This window comes from Gymnoscopelus braueri, assembly GCF_963280865.1.
Source record: "Gymnoscopelus braueri genome assembly, chromosome: 22".
NCBI lineage: Eukaryota > Metazoa > Chordata > Actinopteri > Myctophiformes > Myctophidae > Gymnoscopelus > Gymnoscopelus braueri.
Window position 1 is genome coordinate 38,006,424 of NC_137624.1, and position 20,555 is coordinate 38,026,978.

At 41.8% G+C, this 20,555-nt stretch overlaps 2 protein-coding genes across 2 annotated transcripts in view; both read right to left on the bottom strand.

Annotated features, from left to right (window-relative positions):
• Positions 1-2,153: 2,153 nt before the first annotated feature.
• Positions 2,154-20,555, bottom strand: part of tdgf1 (teratocarcinoma-derived growth factor 1) — a 28,829-nt gene continuing 10,427 nt past the window's right edge. Inside the window, exons 5-10 of the mRNA XM_080419071.1 lie at positions 20,045-20,310; positions 6,419-6,465; positions 5,564-5,875; positions 4,209-4,323; positions 3,832-3,938; positions 2,154-2,937 (exon numbers count right to left, since the gene is read on the bottom strand). Of these exons, the coding sequence (XP_080275197.1) occupies positions 2,834-2,937; positions 3,832-3,938; positions 4,209-4,323; positions 5,564-5,875; positions 6,419-6,465; positions 20,045-20,310 (951 nt within the window). The 3' untranslated portion in view covers positions 2,154-2,833. The remainder of the gene's footprint in view (positions 2,938-3,831; positions 3,939-4,208; positions 4,324-5,563; positions 5,876-6,418; positions 6,466-20,044; positions 20,311-20,555) is intronic.
• On the bottom strand, positions 15,529-19,108 carry LOC308078237 (uncharacterized protein; the record flags this gene model as incomplete). Its single annotated transcript, XM_080419357.1, has 3 exons — positions 15,529-16,534; positions 17,348-18,445; positions 18,614-19,108. The coding sequence occupies 3 exons, from the start codon at positions 19,106-19,108 to the stop codon at positions 16,166-16,168; spliced, it is 1,962 nt and encodes a 653-aa protein (XP_080275483.1). The 3' UTR covers positions 15,529-16,165.

Below are 20,555 nucleotides of genomic sequence, written 5' to 3' on the forward strand. Positions count from 1 at the left end.
ACACCGTGTTCGAGTCACGAATCCTGATGACCTTTGCTGCATGTCTATATTATTATTATTATTATTATTATTATTACAAGGAGTGGAGCAGTACAAATGTCCCATAGCCTTTATGTCCCAGCCACCCCGCCCCCACCCTGGCCATAGCGTTGAAATTCCTGGTTTCAGATAGCAGATCAACAAAAAAAAAAACTCTCCCGACTGAACTAGGCAAGACACACCATCTCCGGTTTACTTCTCGTATCTGCATAGTCTCGCGTCTCACGTGGCTATCGCCACATGCTTCCGGTCTCCTAAAAAGGCGTCCGCCCACTTCACGCAGATAGCCACGCGAGACGCGAGACTATGCAGATACGAGAAGTAAACCGGAGATGGTGTGTCTTGCCAATGTCAGTGGGGAGAGCCTTGTTTTTTTTAGCTGATCTGGTAGTCTTGCTATTTTAGAATTGTTATGCTGAAAAGTAACAGTTTTGGCCATAATGAAGTTTCCGCCCAACAGACAATATATTTATATTTATATTGTACATGCAAAATTGCCGCTTTACGAAAACGTATTGTTACTGCACTGTTTCTTATTTTTATTTTCATTTGTAATAAAATGTCACTGACATCACAAGGTATTCTTCATTTTACGTATGGTCCAGTATATTATTAATTCATATCAGTCACTGTATTCCAGTGGGGCAAGGCAGCCTACTGTAAGTCTTAAACAAAATATATAAAACATAACCCTAACCCTCAACAGTGGGATAAAATCAACATGGTAACATCTTATGCAAATGAGCCATGCGGTCGAATGTAAACAAATCGCTAGTGCAGTCTGGATCTGTCATGACCGTCATGGATGAACTTCAACCTGGTGTTTTTGACCCGTTCATTCATCTACATAAACGTTCGGATTTCAAATGCCAGGGTCAAAGTTTTTGACCCTGGCAAGGGTGGGAGTTGAAAGTGTGACTTATGCTTGAACTGAGGCTGCTCTATTCATAGCTCAGTTGGTAGAGCTATTGACTTCAAAAGATTGACATCATCATCTAGTGGTTCAGAACTGGAAGTGACTCTCTCAATGTATATTTTAGTGCTACATGAACACCTCTTGAAATAAATGGACCCTGAATTAGGGCTGGGCAATAGATCAATATTATGTTGACATTGTGATAAGATACTACATATCATTTGGTGTTTTGGATGTTTACATATTGTGATATGCCTTACGTTTTGTCTTCTCCTGGTTTTAATTGCAACTTTTAATTCAAATGTATAGCAAAATTAGCCAATCTACAACCACACAAGCGTCACAGGTCTTAGATATTGTAATATGTATGACCAAATGCCAAAATCAAGTTTCTCCGCCTCAGTTTATTTTCCCCTTTTTTGGGTGGTTGTTGTGCTGTGTAAACAGCAGGGGACAGACAGGCAACTCACCACACTGACCGACTCACTGACCACGGAGGAGACGTTTATCTAAAAGATAAGATAATGCTTTAACAATCACAGCCTCATCAGTGGACTCCCATCCCAGAGATAAGTCGATGGGCAAACAGAATGATGTTTAACACACTGCAAATCCCAGACGCTAAAAGCCAGACCAGAGCAAAAAGGGGAGACGAGAGCAAATGCAGGGCGAGAGAGAAAGGAATGGTGAGGGAAGAGGATCAGAGGATTAGGCCCCTACATAATGACACAAAGGCATGATTTGTGGGGATGTGCAACCACTTAAACCCTATCAGTTGATTGGAGTCCCCCATAGTTCTATACTATAATTTAGAAAATAAAATGTTCTAAAATATTCATAATTCATGTTTGAATAAGGGCTTACGGGTTAACTCAGCGAGTGTACAAATGGATAATTAACACTGAGGATTGTACCGTGTTGATGGGCAACACAACCAGTTAACACAATTGGACACAAATCTCCTTTCAAAATGGCCCCTTGTTAACATAGCTAATAGTTGTCATTCAGAAAAGAAAGAAAAGCTTGTTGGTTTGAGGTAGATACTGACTGGAATAAAACACAGGAGTCATTCGTGTTGAGTTGAGACAAGATGTTATTACAAAAAAAGTCACAATGTGTGCAAGATGTTGTCAAAATCAGTGCAAATATGAAAACATCAGCATACAAAATAGGTAGCTTATATGTGCTGTCGCTAAAACACAGTTTATCAGTCAGTCAGACAAAAAAAAAAAGAACATGAAAAGGGTGACATTCCACTTGACCACTAAAACATGTATCAATTCATCAAGATTAAAAAGCAAAACATTCAGTTTTCTTTCTTTTTTTTTTTTACAATAAAAATCTTATGTACAGCTTTCTTCATAACCCTGTTGCTTATTCAAGACAGCAAGATGTGCAAAGTACCTTCCACTGGAAGGAATAACATATACAGAGCTAGACAACAGGTCACAGTTTCGGCCAAAACGACACCACTGGGAGGAATAACACAATACAGAGCTTGACAACAACAGTTTTCATTGTCAGCCATGTTGACGCCACAATCCTGCTCAACAGGTATTGCTAAAGCAACAGGCAAACTGGTAACTCCTGCTGCCAGTTGGCAAGCTTTGCCATCAGAACCTGCTTTTGCCCGACGGGTGTCTGGCACCGAAAATAGCACAATCTACAAGTTCACAACGCACCGCACTGCGACGGGTTGCGTGACTTTGTAGATCTGCTCTCTTCAGAAATCTTGCAGTTGTACGTAAACATTTGACAATATCCATTAACACTTAGACCAAGCTCCATTCTCTGACATTGACAGTCCACAGCTTGATTGGCGCGAAACATCCTGTTGCACGTGTCCGTCCAGAAACCGTTATTAGGCAGAGCCGCCTCTCAAAGGAGAAACACAAGAACTAGCAGCGCCAGACACAGCAAATAGAGCGTCTGAGCCACTCTGATGCCCGATGAACGAACCCATCGGATCTCCTGGGAATCATCTGGAAAATAGAGGAGGGTCAGGGTTAATACTAGCTTTGATTGTGTAATATAACACTGAGAGAGAGAGAAAGAGAGACTCAAACTTCATGTCAAGGACCCCAAAATGTAATTGGCTGCGCTATTGTGACGCTATATCAACACATTTTGCAGGGGACCCCCTGGTACCCCCCAAGGACCCCTGGGGGTCCCCGGACCCCAGAGAGAGAAAAATTCATGGAGGAAGGAAGGAAGGAAGGGAGGAAGACATGGGGGGGGGGTTACCATTACTAAAGACTACAGCCAGCTGAATGAATATGTTGTGAATGAAAGGGATATGGGTTGTCATTAGCACATCTAAACAACTGAAACCCCCCAGTTTGCTGAATACCCCCCTATGACTCTTAAATAGGGCACTTTATATGAAAACCCCTGCTTCCTGCTGGTGGCTTTTTACCACAAAGTTTAAATTTACTTGGTTGTATGACGAATAGCAAAAATAGCCCATGTACAAGATCTACAAGCTTCTTTTTTTTTTTCACTTAAGCCTATTCTTTGTTGTATGATGACTAACAAAAATATCTGCCAGCTAAAAATGTGTCGCGATCCAACACGTTGTGAGCTTGTAGATCTGCTATTTTCCTATAATGACAACATGCCCAGAATGAGATTGAAATTGGTTAAAAAGCAAGTGCAGGCCTTTTCTGTTCCTCTGTTCCAACTGTCTCATTTGCACATCAAAAGATTAACATGGCTGGTAATAGTGACTTTTCTGGAACAACCCTTCCCCAGCCCCTTTCCTGCCAATATACAAACCAGGTTTCTAAACTGGCGCAACTCCTAAATTGCACACGGGACACAAATATTGGACCGTGTGCGTGTGTGTGTGCGTTTAAATGTGTGGAAACCGTGCTTACCACACTTATGGAACACCCCCGGGAAGCAGTGCAGGACTCCATAGCCACAGCGGCAGTAAGCACAGCCTTTCCGAAGCCACTCTCCATGGGGGATAACACCGCAACTTCTACACAGATGAGAAAAGGAGAGAAGGAGTGGGGGTTAGTTAAGGCAAAGTGGTTCTCAAACATTTTCATCTAATCGTTCGGTGCTTGACCGGTCCCGCTCATTCATCTAGTGAACTGAGAAAGGTCGCTCTCTGACTGAAATTGTGACACTTTTCTACAGAAGATTTGAAAGTATGTAATGTAACCCTGCAAAACCGGACCCTCACTGTGTCCCATCTTTACGCTTTCAGTGTCAAATGACCTCTGGGGATTTAAGCATTGTTTTTTACCTGATTCGCTCGTCGTTTTCACAGGTCCTTCCACTGAAATGCTGAGGGCAAGCACAGAAACTGCCCAGAATACAGGTCCCACCGTTCTTGCAGCAGCTACGACTCTGTCTGGCACCTTCAGTGATGGAGGCAGAACACAGAGAATGGGGGAGGAGGGGAGGGGGGAAGAGGAGAGATGGTGAGAAACAACATTAATTCAAAAATTCAGTCGTTTCATATTTAACCCATTTACACCTGAGGCCGACTCTAAGAACGTCTTCTAAAAATTATATAGATCTAAATGGGTCAATCAATAAATATATGTTATTCTTTATATGCACAGTGTAATGTTTTCCCTGGGCAAAAACAAGAATGTTGTCTCTTTTTCAACTAAAGCCCATCTATTGAGTGCCACTCTGCGACACTAACCAGAGGCTCCCAGTGACGGCACAGCTGGCATTCCTACTGACCTCTGCTTAGCATCAGATAGCCGTTTAAAAGAAAACACACACACACTCACACACAGAGACTTGCCATTCCTAGTGTGTCTGTGAGAATTAGGTGCAAACATACAGAACTGACACTAACAACAGAAATATTACAAAAATGTACAACAAAAGACTGTCTCACAGAACTCTCAGACCCTTTTTGTTTTATTTTATAGCCTTTTAATGGCGTTTACGGCCCCAATAGCCGGGAATCGTTCTTGTGTTAACATGTTGTATGATGAAATGGCCATAGGACAATGCCCAAACCCATATGAATGAACAACACTGCCTAGAATAAGACAGTAGAAGATAGTAGAGTATGCATCTAACTGTAACCTGTCTTTGACCTGTCTTTATATCTGAGTCATGCACACTCGTGTCCTATTTGCTCTTACATAGTCTAATGTCTAGCAACAGCAAACTGCATTCCACTTTATTGTATTAAGAATACATTGCAAGAAGGCATGTTTATAGCCAAAAATACATAGGTGACAAAAATGTAATCATCCTACTGACTGTCAACATTAACTCCATAGACAAATATTGTCTATTTTGCCCCTCCATCTCCAACCTCCACAGTGGTTCTCAAAATGTTTTCATGACAAGGACTACCAAATTGACTTAAGTGATTAAGTTGTTCCTTTTTTTTGCTGGGGGTCCGCTGGAGTCTCCGGACCCCACTTTGAGAATCACTGATCTATAATATACTGGTTTGCCTGGTGGTTATTTATACACACCCACAACACCCCTTTCTTTACACTAAAGCAGACTAAACTCACATACCTACATATTAGACACCCAGAGATAGATGGCATTGTTTTGGGTGGGGAAAATGTAAATCAGAGGGGGGAAAAGACAGGAGACCGTCCATCCAAACCAGTAACTTACCGATGAATGGCAGAGCAGCCGCTGAGTCGTGGTGCTGGTGCTTGCGACGGTTGGGGTAGTTGATCTGGGTCAACTGGCCCAGATTCACCTGGGTTAACTGGCCGCCGTTGGGGTGGTTCACCTGGGTCAACTGGCCGCCGTTGGGGTGGTTCACCTGGGTCAACTGGCCGCCGTTGGGGTGGTTCACATGGGTCAACTGGCCGCCTTTGGGGTGGTTCACCTGGGCCAACTGACCAAGGAAGTCCTGGCCCTCTTCCTTGGTGGAAGAGGAGGCCGTTTGGTCTTTGCCATCACAGCCGTCACCATCACAACCTGAAACCCAGAGTCATGCTGTCAGTATCAATCACAGCGGTTACTTTGCAGAGGCATTTCAACAAAACTCCAGCCTCTCGTTCAAATGCACATTCCATTGTAGTGTGCAGTGGTGGAAAATAGATACATTTACTGAGTATGTACTAAGTACTGTACTTAGTAGTTACAAGTACACAAGTAAAAAAAAAATCCACTACATCTCAGTGTAGTTAGTTTGCATATTTAGATTATTATAACAAAACATCCATTAACTGATATGATACTGTATGTATGATGATGTATTATTATATAGGTTAAGCTACCCAGCAGCACATAAAGTAATTAAAATCAGCCCTATGCTTATTTATTACCATCTTTACACATTAGATTCATTAAATGTGAATTATATTCTGCATGAAGTCAAAAGGATGCAAACAGAGGCATTTTAATAGATACTGTCTGCGTCTGCAGAAAAGGTGAAATATATGCAGCAGTAGCACAGTTTGTTTGCTTAATACAATTCTGATGTTAAAACTCTGTAAATGTCAACAGCTCTTGACTTACCCGACGATGCAACGGTCTGGAGGACAACGATCGTGGACAATAGGATCCTTAAAAAATCAAAACAAAACTCTGTTACTACAAGAAACAACCGTTAAATGATCTTGTTTAACAACATTTAATGTTGAGCTGAACATGTGGGCTAGTCCAGTGGTTCTAAAAAGTGTGACCCGGGGGTCCTTGGAGGGGTTCCAGGGGGTCCCCAGTAAAATGTGTTAATGTAGATTGATCTGCTAATTTTTTTTAAATCTTGAAAATGTGTGCTTATGTTAATGTTTAAATCTTTTTTTAAAGGCAAACATTTTTTAACACAAATCTTTACTCCTGCATGCGGGTCCCTGGCACAACATATTTTCAGGTGGGGGTCCGCGGGCACATACATTTCAATGTGGGGGTCCTTGGCATGAAAACAGTTTGCGAACCACTGGGTTAGTCCATTATTTTCATCAGCAACACACAGGCGATCAATGTCCCACTTCTCCCCAAACTCACCTGAGCAGCATTTTCCAGCTCATTTTCACTCAGTCTTCTCGTAAACGTGCAGATACTCAAAACAAAAACAAAAACACAGGAAACAGCCTACTCTGATTCTTTAAATAATCCTACACTTGTAGTCACTATCCAAGTCTCAGTCAGAATTAGTTGAGAGTTTGTGGATCCCACTCAAGCTGAACTGCCGATAAACACGGGGACTGTATCTGTGTGTCTCCTCTTCAAAGCTTCTGCAAGTCAAGATACAAATGGTCCGGTCTGGTCTCAGTGCTCAGTGCTGGTCTGTCTGGTCTCTGGCTCTGAGTCTGCAGCTCAGATAGTTGCATGAGAAGTGATGCTCTGATTGCTCTCTGTCTGGATGTGTATCTCAGGTGACAACGCCCCCATAGAGTTAAGGAACGCCCCTCATTTTGGGAGGGCGTTCCCCTAGACGCCACCCATCGGTGGTGTTGTGTTGCCATGTATGCTTATTTCTAAGCGTCTTTGGGCTTGATTTTCTGTAAAGTAATACTAATGAATTGTATTTATAATGCACTTTACATTTGTGAAAATCTCAAAGTGCTACAATAGGCACATGCATAAAAAAAGAATCATCACACCATTAAAAACTGAAACGAAACATTGTTTCAGTTTTCAGCTTGTTTCTAAAGTGTAGTTGTTTATTTGGGCTTGCTTCCAAAAATGTTTTGATTATTGTTTAAACCAGTGGTTCTCAAATATATAAGGACCCCCACACTTATGTGTATTTGTCCACGGAAACCCATTTGAAATTATTATTTGTGCCAGCCAGACCCCCCATACAAGATTTGTGTTAAAAAATATTCCACATTTTGCACCCCCCCCCCAGATTTATTTTGAATACTAGCAGATCAACAAGCTCACAGTGTGTCGCGACGCGTTGTGAGCTTGTAGATCGGCTATTTTCAATTACCCAATGTATAGCTGCCTAGTCGCTTGTTATATACTTTGTTTTCATAGACCCTGGTTGCTTATTTCTCTCGCAAAATCTGGCAACTCTAGCGGTGATCATTCATGGATTTTGTAGCCCAAGTTTGGGTCCCAAGAGTCCCTTCCTAGAAATGCAGTGGAGTCATAAAGCATATTTCTATATGAAATGCAGCTGCATGGGAATATGTTTATATTGCCAATACAAGTGTGAAATAAAATTTAATATAAGAGTGGTTCTCAAAGTGGTGTCTTTAGTTGAGCCCCCCTTCAAATGGACCAAATGGACCCTGTCTGCAACTCAGTCCTTGAAATTAAAAAGATTGAGAACCACTGATCTAGAATAAATAAATGTAACACAGATGTGTAACATTGCAACACATCGCAATCACACATGCACATAGGCTAACTATACAGATATGGGAGTTTTTGTCATTTCAAACTCTTTTTGAGTGTTTGTAATAGGCCAAGTATAGGCTATGTGTGTCTCTGATGTCTTGGTACAGTTGGCAGTATAAACTTTAAGTGAAACTCGCAGATTACACCCAGTGGTGTAAAGTAACATTTACTCAAACTCAAGTAGGTACTTTTGTACTTTTTTTAAGGTATTTTTACTTTACTGGAGTATTTCCAATTTTCAGTACTTTTACTCCACTACATCTCAGAGGCAAATATTGTACTTTTACTCCACTACACTTAGTTGACAAGTTTAGTTACTAGTTTCTTTATTGATTTTAGATTATTATTACAAAACATGCATTAACCACTTCAGCTCTGTATACATTTCGGCCATTTGAAATCACAATGCAAGGCATTGTGATCTGCTATTTTCAAAATATTTGTATACATTTGGCACCCAATTGCAAAATATGAGACCTTCTGCATAATGAGTAGGCTACTTTTACTTTTGTACTTAAAGTATATTTTGATACCAATACTTTTGTGCTTTACTCAAGTAAATATAGAATTCCTGACTTTTAGAGTATTTCTACATTGCAGTATTGAGTATTTTTAAATGGAGAACTTTTTCCACCACTGAGCAGCAGGTTATCTGAACGTTCAACATTCTTTTCTTTGCCAAAGAAAGACAGTAGTTCACATTCACATAACTTTACAATTGGAGCAGTGGGTGATAATGGTTCATATGGGCAGGTCCTTTGTTATTGTGGCACTTGCAAATCAAGTGATTTACAAATGCCTGCATGGGCTGTGAGAATGTGTTCATTTGTATTCACGAGCTTCATTGAAAGTGAAATCGGGCCATCAGCCTGCAGGATGGCACAGCAGCACATTCCATTTAGCAAAGTGACTGCTTTCTAACATGCTGCCAGTGTGTTTTTCTACATGTGGTTACACCATAAGACAGATACATCATAACCAAAACAAAATGGATACAGGATAGGTTTGCACTAGCTAGGCAAAAATTGCCAATTTTGTCCAAAATATAAACAAATAAATACAATACAAAATCATTTGAAAAATGGTCTTCAGTAATGTAAACTATACATGATGTGAACATGCATCATTATTTAATTTTATCCTTCAACTTCTTGTTTATTCCCCCAAATGACTGGATATAGGTTTTGTAGCAGTTGTAGAAATATTACACCTAATTGTCGAACGTTCTAATCATGTATACTAGTACCAGTATAGCCTACTTTACTTTAATACAATTTTTCTAATATTTTATTATTTTTACATTTTGGACAAAATAGCCAATTTTACATTACGGTGCCCATATGTCCTTATAATTGCCCACCTTTGCCTCCACAATAATCCATCGTAACCTAAATATATAGCTAGGCCTACAAAACCTATGAAACTATACGCTATAGCAGCTGAAAAGGAGTATTGTGCTTGTTAAAGTAAACTAAAACTCAGTCTCAATTCAGAGGGTGCAGCCTTATCCATTCGATGTTGTCTGACCCCACTGCGGGTAGTATCACCAATACTGCGCCCTGGTGGTAACTTCATGCTACGGCAAGTTTCACAATAGTGAATACACACACACTAGTCTGAGGAAAGTCTGGAAGTATGTCTGTTGTCTGGCCTGTGTTTGAGTTTGTTTATTAGCACAAGAAATGTAAGCAAAGGCTGTGCTGGAGAATTTAGAAGCACATGATGGCTTATGGAAGAACCGTTCCCTCAGTTAAAATCACACAATTATTACAAACACTGGGATTTCTTTTTAATAGGCTACATTTTTAGTATTCAGTCTCATCAAGTAGGCTAATGTTTCATATTATTTCACTTGACCATGCATTCCTTGCAGTTGTGTAAAGTAACTAAGTACATTTACTCAAGTACTGTATAGTAAAATTTTTGAGGCATTTTTATTATTATTATTATTATTACATCAGGCAAATATTATTCTGATATGGTTTTGTACTAATAATCGAAATCTACAAAGTAACTACAAACTAAAGTTTTCAAATAATTGTAGTGGAGTAAAAGTACAATATTTGCCTCTGAGATGTAGTGGAGTAGAAAATACCTCAACATTCTACTTGAGTACATGTACTTAGTTACTTTGCACCACTGCCAATCACAGGGCGAAGACTGAAACGCCACAAGGCCACTGAGCTGGTTAAGACATCACTATGGACTAGGGAAATTGTATTATATTTAAATACTGGGTTAATAGGATATATACATTTTCAATATTTTCAACAGCAAAGCTATCCTAGAAGTTGGGACCAGTACATAGATCTCATCTCTTTGTGAAGGATGTATGTGGATCTACAAGCGTGAGAAAAATGCCAAAACAAATTGCAATATGATATATTCAAATCCAGTGCAATCCACTTGATGTTGTTGTTTTTTATCAACACATGAAACAAAATTGAAATGCCCAAAGAATGCAGTGTATAAAACACAGATACCGGTATGGTGTCTCACAGATTCTGTTGGTGTTCTTGAAGATGTTTTTTTCACAAATCACATCTTCGTAAACAGTAAAGTCATCAGTTTTAATGTACCTCTGAGAGTGTAAATGTAACCAAATGGACCCTATTTGTTTGTACATTCACTGAGTTCAATAAAAAACGGATGATTATTTTTCCTGTGTTTTGATCTTGGTCATGCACCAGGTCAGGACCTAAAATACATTTGAGATAATTGAAAACAGGGACTGGAGCCCTTTTAATTTAATTGTGCACAAATTAATTAAATATTAAATGTGTGTATTTATATGTATTAAATAAATACACAAGTCAATAAATAAATAGATAGAAATAAATAACACATGTAAAAAAAAAAAGAATGCATTTACTTGAATCGCCACAACAATCTGCTATTAAATATGTCACAGTTAAATACTTAAACCCTACGTCAAATAGCAAAAATAGCTACAATGCATCACATTGCGTTGCAATGCAACACATTGTAAGTTTGTGGATCTCCTATTTTCTTGGCCTGTGTAACACTGTGTTGGACAGTACTTGGTGCACTCTGTTTCCCACAACACCAAAAAATCTACAAGCTCACAGCTTGTAGATTGGCAACCGGACAAAATTATTAGGCAGAGGATTCCCATTGTTAGATTAGATTTAGGATTTAGTATAGCATTCTACAGCTGTCTATAATATACTGTAGGTGAGGAGAGAACAGTGGAGAGAGTCAAACCTATGATCTGAATTGTCAAATAGTGAAATTAAACTGTTCCTCGTTTAGCATGGGGACCACCTGGAACCCCCTCAGTGTCAAGGACCCCTGGGGCCCCCAGGCCCAAACTTTGAAAACCACTGGTTTATGGAACCAAGTATAAAAAGGCAGTATCATTTAATCATGTAAGACTGGAGGTCTTACATGATTAAATGATACTGTTGAAATGACTATAAACCATGATGATGATGATGATGACATTTCAGCAGTGGTGTAAAGTAACTAAGTACATTTACTCAAGTACTGTACTTTAGTACAATGTTGAGGTATTTTTTAATTTGCTGGAGTATTTCCAATTGTCTGCACTTTCACTTCTACTCCACTACTTCTCAGAGGCAAATATTATACTTTTATTCCGATGCAATTATTTGAAAACGTTAGTTACTAGTTACTTTGCAGATACAAATTATTATATTATAAAACATACATTCACCACTTTAGCCCTTTTATAAATAGGCTATTTGAAAATAGCAGATCTACAAGCTCACAATGCGTCGTGAGCTTGTAGATCAGCTATTTTCAAACATTTCAGTACTTTTACTTTTGGTACTTTAAGTATATTTTACTTGTAACAGAGCATTTTTGTATTTATCTGTGTACTTCTTCCACCACTGCATTTCAGTCATCCGACCATCATCATTGGTCGGATGACTATTCATAAAAACACTGTTAAACAAACAAAGTCTGTTAACTATTAGTGTTTCCCGAAAGAGCTGTATTTGAAATGTAACTGCACACTTGAATTCATCAAGACATTTAAAGGCATACAATAATATACAATAATAAACAAGACATAATCAACACTAGTAGCAATGAACGTATAAGTTCAGTAAACATTTGGGGAGGGGAGTGGGGGTCCTTTCTGGTGCTAAGCTTAGATGGCTTTTCTAGGACCCTTTACAAATTGCAGACATGCTCTTTTATGGCGGTTTTGAAGGAGGGTAAGGAGTCACACTTTTTGATGTTTGGTGTAAGGGCATTCCACATTTTGGTGGCATAGCAGTATGCCACCATACTGCTATGCAGTACGGTGTCCTGAGTGTCCTCAGGACACTCAGGTGTCCTGAGTGTCCTCTACCCCAGTGTCTATCAACCTTTTTTGTGCCAAGGCACACCTGGCATAGCCAAAAAATCCCAGGGCACACCTAGATATACGGTATATATAATTATATATATATATACGGTATATCTATATACACACACTAGGGGTGTGCCGATTTTCACATTTCACGAAACGATACGATACGATATTGGGCACACAACTTCGATACGATTTCGATGCGATACGCACTTTTTTATCATGAAAATATATGGGGGAGAAAAAAAGCAAATGCAAACAAATATTTCTGTTTTTGCATTATTCAGACATGCAAACTTGTAGCTTTTCAGCTTCCACTAGCCGTTTTGAATCCAAATAGGGCAATAGTGTGACACCTGACCCGAAAAAAAACAGCATGTTGTCACCCTTTTCACCTCGGGGCTGTTTGCATGCCTGATTATTATTATTCTTTAAAAAAAAAAAAAAAAAAAAAAAAAATTGTTTTTTTTTTTTTTTTTTTTTTCAAAAAGATTTTTTTTCAAACCTCCTTCAAACGGCGCGGCACACCTCAGCAGTAGCCCCGGCCCAAAATTGGGACGTTTGCCAGGGTTGATATACACTGCTCTACCCTGAGCCATCCCACCCTATAGAATTCATCAAGACATTTAAAGGCATACAATAATATACAATAATAAACAAGACATAATCAACACTAGTAGCAATGAACGTATAAGTTCAGTAAACATTTGGGGAGGGGAGTGGGGGTCCTTTCTGGTGCTAAGCTTAGATGGCTTTTCTAGGACCCTTTACAAATTGCAGACATGCTCTTTTATGGCGGTTTTGAAGGAGGGTAAGGAGTCACACTTTTTGATGTTTGTTGTAAGGGCATTCCACATTTTGGTGGCATAGCAGTATGCCACCATACTGCTATGCAGTACGGTGTCCTGAGTGTCCTCAGGACACTCAGGTGTCCTGAGTGTCCTCTACCCTGAGCCATCCCACCCTATAGCATAATGGCCAGGGGTTAGGTGTGTTCTGGGTGTGAGGCCAAGTAGTAACCTGACCAGTTTGTTTTGAGAGGTCTGTTTTTAATGCCTTTGTGGTGCTAATTTAAAGTACCGTGAGGTGCATGCATAGTCGAAATGACATTGGGTGAGTGCTCCAGCTAGTGTCCTCAATGTGTCCCTACTGACCACCTATGGTGTAAAGTAACTAAGTACAATCCAATTTTCAGTACTTTTACTTCTACTCCACAACATATCAGAGGCAAATAATATTATACTTTTACTCCACAACAATTATTTGAAAACTTTAGTTACTAGTTACTATGTAGATTTTGATTATTATTACATACATACCCACTTCAGCCCTATATACATTTCGGCCATTTGAAAATAGTCGATCTTCAAGCTCACGATGCGTCGCGGTGCGACGCGACACATTGTGAGCTTGTAGATCTGCTATTTTCAAAAGATTTTTATACATTTGAAATTGGACATTCTGCATAATGATTACTTTTACTTTTGGTACTTTAAGTAGATTTTCATACCAATACTTTTGAGCTTTTACTCAGTACATTTTGAATTCCGGACTTTTACTTGTAACAGAGTATTTCTATATTACAGAATTGCTACTTTTACTTAAGTGAAAAATGTGAGTACTTTTTCCACCACTGCTGACCACAGAGATCCTGAATAGAAATCTTGTTCTTTGGTTGACGCTGTAGTATGATCAAGTATTCTACACAAAAAGTAAAAATACGGAAATAAGAGGTTTCTGCCCGACAGCAACAATATTCAAGTCCTTACTGAATGTCAATGAAAGTCAATGTTCTTGTTGGCAGAATTAACATTGGTCATCTTTCCCATATGACTAAAGACCCTGATGCCCGAAACCCCTCATAATGAATCAATACAACAAGATAAAAAAAAGCACTGATATGTTTAATCAATGTGCAGGAAAACTGTACATGACCCTGAGCCAACAACGACATGCTAAACTAATCTTTATTTTAAAACATCATCGATTTTTAAAGTGCTTTCAATTTCTCTACATTCATTGTGCCTGAAGAATTACAGTATGTTTGCAAAACATCACATTATAACGTTGCTATATTTGCACTGTGCAGTACAGCAGCCTACAGTACAGTATGTGAGGTTCTATTCACCTTTACCCTGCCAGTATGTGTGAAACGTATCAAGTTGTCTACCGCAGTGGTTCTCAACCTTTTCAGGCTGTGACCCCCCAAAATAATCATATTTGAACTAGGTAGTAGGTACCCCCCACCCTGACAAGCACTTGGAATTGTAGGAGTTGAGGTTTGACTCGGTTCCATTGATAAATATTGTGAAAATAGCCGATCTACAAGCTCACAACGCCTCGCGTATATGCCTTGTATATTATTTGACAATTTGGCCAATGTTTGACCTGTTTTTATGGTCTAGTTTGTTGATTACTTTTGTTGCAGTAATGGTCTTAGTTCTTTTCTTTCTTTCTTTCTTTTTAGGTATTAATAAAAAGGCCTTAAAAGTCCTTAAATTGTTACTTCACAATCATGTGGGGAGCCCCTGGGGGTCCCGACCCACATGTTGAGAACCACTGGTCTACCGTGTACATTATACATGATCTCTGTCACAAAGACAAATTCCTATGATTCAAATATGATTGGATGGATGCATTTACTACTGTTGATTTCATTTTTTAATAAACTCTGTTGTTATTTGAACTCTGATGAAAGTCCGATGGATTCTGAAAATAACAACAAAACAATACATCAAGTCCTCAAGTCCTTTCTCCATATCTCTAACATCATCTTGCTCAGCTTCAGGTTCAGGCTCCACACAGCCTCTCTTGACAGGAAAGACACGTGTCCGTCAAGTCTCAGGTCACATTTTGTTCTTCAGATAGGCAGGAGGTTCAAAAACCTCCAACAGACTCCGCCCCCCCCCCCCCATTCCCCAACATTAGCTAGTGGCGCCACCCTGTGATTGGCCGCGAATAGCCTCTATAGGATCAAAGCCTTCAAAGATTGGTTCCACCAATCAGACCCCTCAGCCTTGAGAAACTTGACTTGATGAAAGTGCATGTGAGGCTTTGGAGTCAGGTGTCTGTACAGCCGACAGCCGTTGTGGACTAGTTTCCTGAGTTCAAGAGTTCAAGAGTTTCCACTTTCAACCTGATGTCCCTATTTTGGGCATGCCATTATAGGGTAGTTTTTTTGGAAGAAAATTTTAAATTTCAAAACATTTAGTAAAAAAAAAAAATTGGGGGTGGCTCAACCGGACAGAAAATACCATTAAGGCTCAATCCTTGTGCAGCCGGCTCAGGGTTCGAATCCGTCCTGAGGTATCGTTGCTGCATGTCCTTCCTCATCTCTCTCTCTCCCCTTGTTTCCAGTGTCTCTCTAAATAAAGCATGCCAAAAATAAATCTGCAAAAATAGCCAATCGATAAAACGCAACCGTCATGTGACGAATTATAAAATAGGGCTGAAGTGGTTAAAGGAGCGGATGAAGAACTGCCAGGATACAGCCCACTGAGCCCAATCGCAGAGAGGGAGGAGCCTTCCCATTGGGTGTAATAATAACACTCATTGCACTGCTAGTTATCATGTTAATGGTGGTTGTCTCTGTCAGGATATGCGGGCGTGGTGCATTTCCAACTCTCTGACCATTCAGACAGTGTCACAGCGTCCTCTGCAGACGTCTTCAGTCCGGGATGTTTCTGGGTCCTGTTGTCGGTGGAGAAGAACATCACGTCGTCTTCGGCGCCCAGGCGCCGTCTACAGAGCCTCCAGGATTCTCTCCAGATGGCGTCCAGGCCCTCTCCTTCTCTGTCCTCTTCCTCCGCGCCGGTTTCTCCTCCTTTGTGGAGTTTGCAGACCGTCCAGGAATGCTTCCAAGAGGAGAAGGTGGCGTTGAGTTTGTGGAACTGCAGATGGAGAGGAACTTTCGGTTCTTGCGCCTCGTTCTCCTCCTCCTCCTCTGCCTCCCCCTCCTCCTCCCCCTCCTCTTCCTCCTCTGCCTCCCCTACTCTCTCCCCTGCCTCATCCTCCTCCTCTTCCTCATCCTCATCCTCCACTTGCTCCTCTTGTTGTTGTCCCCATTCTTCCTTTTCCTTTTCCTCCCCTTCTCCCTCTTCTTCCTCCCTCTGCCCCACCTCCACCACCTCCCTTTTTCTTCCCTTCTGTTTTTCTACCACTTTTGTCAAACCCTCCTCTCTCTCCTCCTCCTCCTCCTCCTCCTCCTCCTCCTCTGCCTCATTCACATCCTCCTCTTCCACCTCATTATCCTCCTTCTCCTCCTCCTCATTCTCCTCCTCATCCTCCTTCTCATCTTCCTCCTCTTCCACCTCATTATCCTCCTTCTCCTCCACCTCATTCTCATCCTCCTCCTCATCCTCCTCCTCCTCCACCTTATTCTCCACTATCTCATTCTCCTTCTCCTCCCCCTCTTCCTCCCCCTCCTTCTCCCCCTCCTCCCCCTCCTCCACCTCTTCCTCCTTCTCCTCACCCTCCTTCTCCCCCTCCTCCTCCCCGTTCTCCTCTTCCTCTGCCTCGTCTTCATCCTCCTCCTCTTGCTCCTTCACTTGTTCTTGTTGTCCGCATTCCTCCTTTTCCTCCCCTTCTGCTTTTTCCTCCTCCGTCTGCCCCACCTTCACCTCCACCCTTTCTCTTCCCTCCTCTTTTTCCATCACCTCCTCTCCCTCCTCCTCCTCCTCCTCCTCTTCCTCCTCCCCCTCCTCTTGCCCTCCTTCCTCCTCCTCCTCCTCCTCCTCCCCCTCCTCTTTCACCACCTCCTCTTGTTCCTGTTTCTCCAGTACATCCTCTGTTTTGTCCTCATCTTTTCTGTATGTTGTCTCATCCTCATCGTCCTCTTCTGGCTCCTCCAACAACTCCAACTCCTCCTTCACTTGCTGCACTGCTGCGCCACATCTCTCCAGCCAACTCCGAAAGTTCCACCAATGACAAGATTCCTCCTCCTCCTTTTTCTCCGGTTCCACCTTCTCTTCTGTATCCTCGTCTGCCCCTTCTGGTTCCTCCTCTTCCTCCTCCTTCTCTTCGTCATCTTCCTCTTTGTCCCCCCCCACCTCCTCGTCCAAAACCATCTTCATCTCCTTCCAGCACCACATCATGGGAGTTTTCTGTTTCTCCCGTTCGTCGTCGTCGATGCTGTCCTCCTCCACCTCCTCCTCAGCCTTTTCTTCTTTCTCTTCCTCTATGTCATCCTCCTTCTCCTCCTCTTGTTCTGCCTCCTCCTCCTCCTCCTCCTCCTTCTCCCCTTTGACCTCCAATTCCTCCTCCTCTTTGGCATCCTCTTTGGACACCTCCTCTTCCTCATCCTCCTCTTTTACCACCACCTCTTCGTCTTTCACCTCCTCCTCCTCTTCCTCCTCCTCCTCCTCCTCCTGTACTGTTTCTTTTTTCACCTCTGCCACCACTGAGTTGTTTCTAAATTGTCTATACTTCCTCATCCTCTCAAAGGGATCATATTTGGCTATTGGCTCTTGAACCTCTTCCTCCTCCTCCTCCTCCTCCTCCTCCTCCTCCTCCTCCTCCTCCTCCTCCTCCTCCTCCTCCTCCTCCTCTTCACCATTGGCCACCTCCTCTTTCTCATCCTTCTCTTTGGCCACTACTTCTTCATCATCCTCCTCTTTGACCTGCTCTTCCTCCTCTGTCTCCTCCTCTTCCTCCTCTTTGACAGCTTCTTCTTCCTCCACTTTGACCTCCTCTTCCTCCTCTGCTTCCTCCTCCTCCTCTTCCTCCTCCTCCTCCTCCTCCTGTACTGTTTCTTTTTTCACCTCTGCCACCACTGAGTTGTTTCTACATTGTCTATACTTCCTCATCCTCTCAAAAGGATCATATTTGGCTATTGGCTCTTGAACCTCTTCTTCCTCTTCCTCTTCCTCTTCCTCTTCTTCTTCTTCTTCTTCTTCCTCCTCCTCCTCCTCCTCCTCTTTGGCCACTATTTCTTCATCCTCCTCCTCTTTGACCTGCTCTTCCTCCTCTGTCTCCTCCTCCTCCTCCTCCTCTTTGACAGCCTCTTCTTCCTCCACTTTGACCTCCTCTTTCTCCTCTTCTTCTTCCTCTTCCTCCTCCTCTTCCTCCTCCTCTTCCTCCTCCTGTTCTGTTTCTTTTTTCACCTCTGCCACCACTGGGCTATCATTTCTAAATTGTCTGTACCTCCTCATCCTCTCAAAGGGATCATATTTGGCTATTGGCTCTTGAACCTCTTCTTCTTCTTCTTCTTCCTCCTCCTCCTCCTCCTCCTCCTCCTCCTCCTCCTCCTCCTCCTCCTCCTCCTCCTCCTCCTCCTCCTCGTCCTCCTCCTCCTCCTCCACTTCTTCCTCCTCCTCCTCCTCCTCCTCCTCTTCTTCCCCATCTTCTTCCTCCTCTTCTTCCTCCTCCTCCTCCTCCTCTACCATCTCTTTATAACCTTCCCAAGACCAGATTTTGGGAATAGTCCACGACTCCTGCCATTTTGTGGCATCAGGTGCCTTCTTTTCCAGCCTTGAGGTGAGAAGGAGATTCAGGGCCCTGCGGCGGCTCATTAGCATGTCAACGTGACGATGCTGGGACTCCACTGATGCCTTACTCCACCTGTGGGTAAAAATATCATTAATTTAGAGTTTTTTTTTGTTTGATTTATCACTTTCTCAATTATTTAATTCAGTTTGGTTAGATTTTATTTCATTTGGCCACCAGCTGCTTTTCTAGTAAACAATACTGATCAAATGTTAAGGGTAACATCACTTGGGAATCGGAAGGTTCCCGGTTTGGTCCCCTTGGCATCATGTCATAATGTCTTTGAGTAAAACTATGAACCCCTAACACAAACCTTTTCATGTCAAGGACCCCCAAATTGATACTTAAGTTATTAGACCGTGGACCCCCATTTGAAAAGATATGCCAGGGACCCCCATAAGAGAAGATTTTTACGGCTCTAGCAGTGATTCTCAACCATTTTAATTTCAAGGACCCCCAGTTTGACATGCATTAGGCTACGAACCCCCATTTAATGGCATTTCTATCTCTGGGACCGCAATTTATATTGTAAAATCAATGTTAATTTGAGTGTACAAATGGAACCAAATGGACCCTCACAGGTCCATTTGGTTACATTTGTACACTCTCAGAGTTACAGACCCATAAGGGTCCATTTGGTTCATAACTATCTATCTTTTAGCTGGGGACCCCCTGGAACTCCCTCAAGGACCCTTGGGGGGTCCACGGACCCCACTTTGAGAACCAATGCCCTAACCAGATGCTAGATCCATAGTTACTTAAACTTTACTGTAATTTAATTATTTTCACACTATTTACTTGATTCACCCCGTGACGAGAGTTCCTATTACTTACTCTGATATACGAGCATCTGCTAAATGCCTAAATTGGCAATTGAAGATGGGTTAAATGCCATATGTGCAATGAATTAACGAATCTACCCTTCCTGGGAAAGAGTAGATGGCATGGCATGGCATTTAAAATCTCACCTCGTCCCCTGGCAGTAACCCCAGGAGGAGCACCAGTTCTTGTGAAGCTCCTCCTCCGCGTTCCCTGGAGGAACACAAGACATCTGCCAGGACTCCTTCCAGGCTGGGAGCACCACGTCAGTGATCTGGCTCATCTTCATTGATATGGTGTCGGTGGTGGTCGTTGTCTTCTGCGTTCTGCGTTGTCTTCTGCGTTCATCCACATTATCCCGGAGGCACTCGGCTCTGGATGATTTCCATGAGTTTTCCCAGCCTGAAGGCATGGACTGTGGATGATGGACAATGATAATGTTAAGACAGACAGACAGACAGACAGACAGACAGACAGACAGACAGACAGACAGACAGACAGACAGACAGACAGACAGACAGACAGATATTCCACAACAATTGAAGTCTATGATGAATGTTCAAAATACAAATTATTTTATTTGATCCTTATCACCTACAATCCAAATCAATAAACGTTACTTTGTGACTGTCCAATCTGCACCTTGTTCATTTCTTGTTT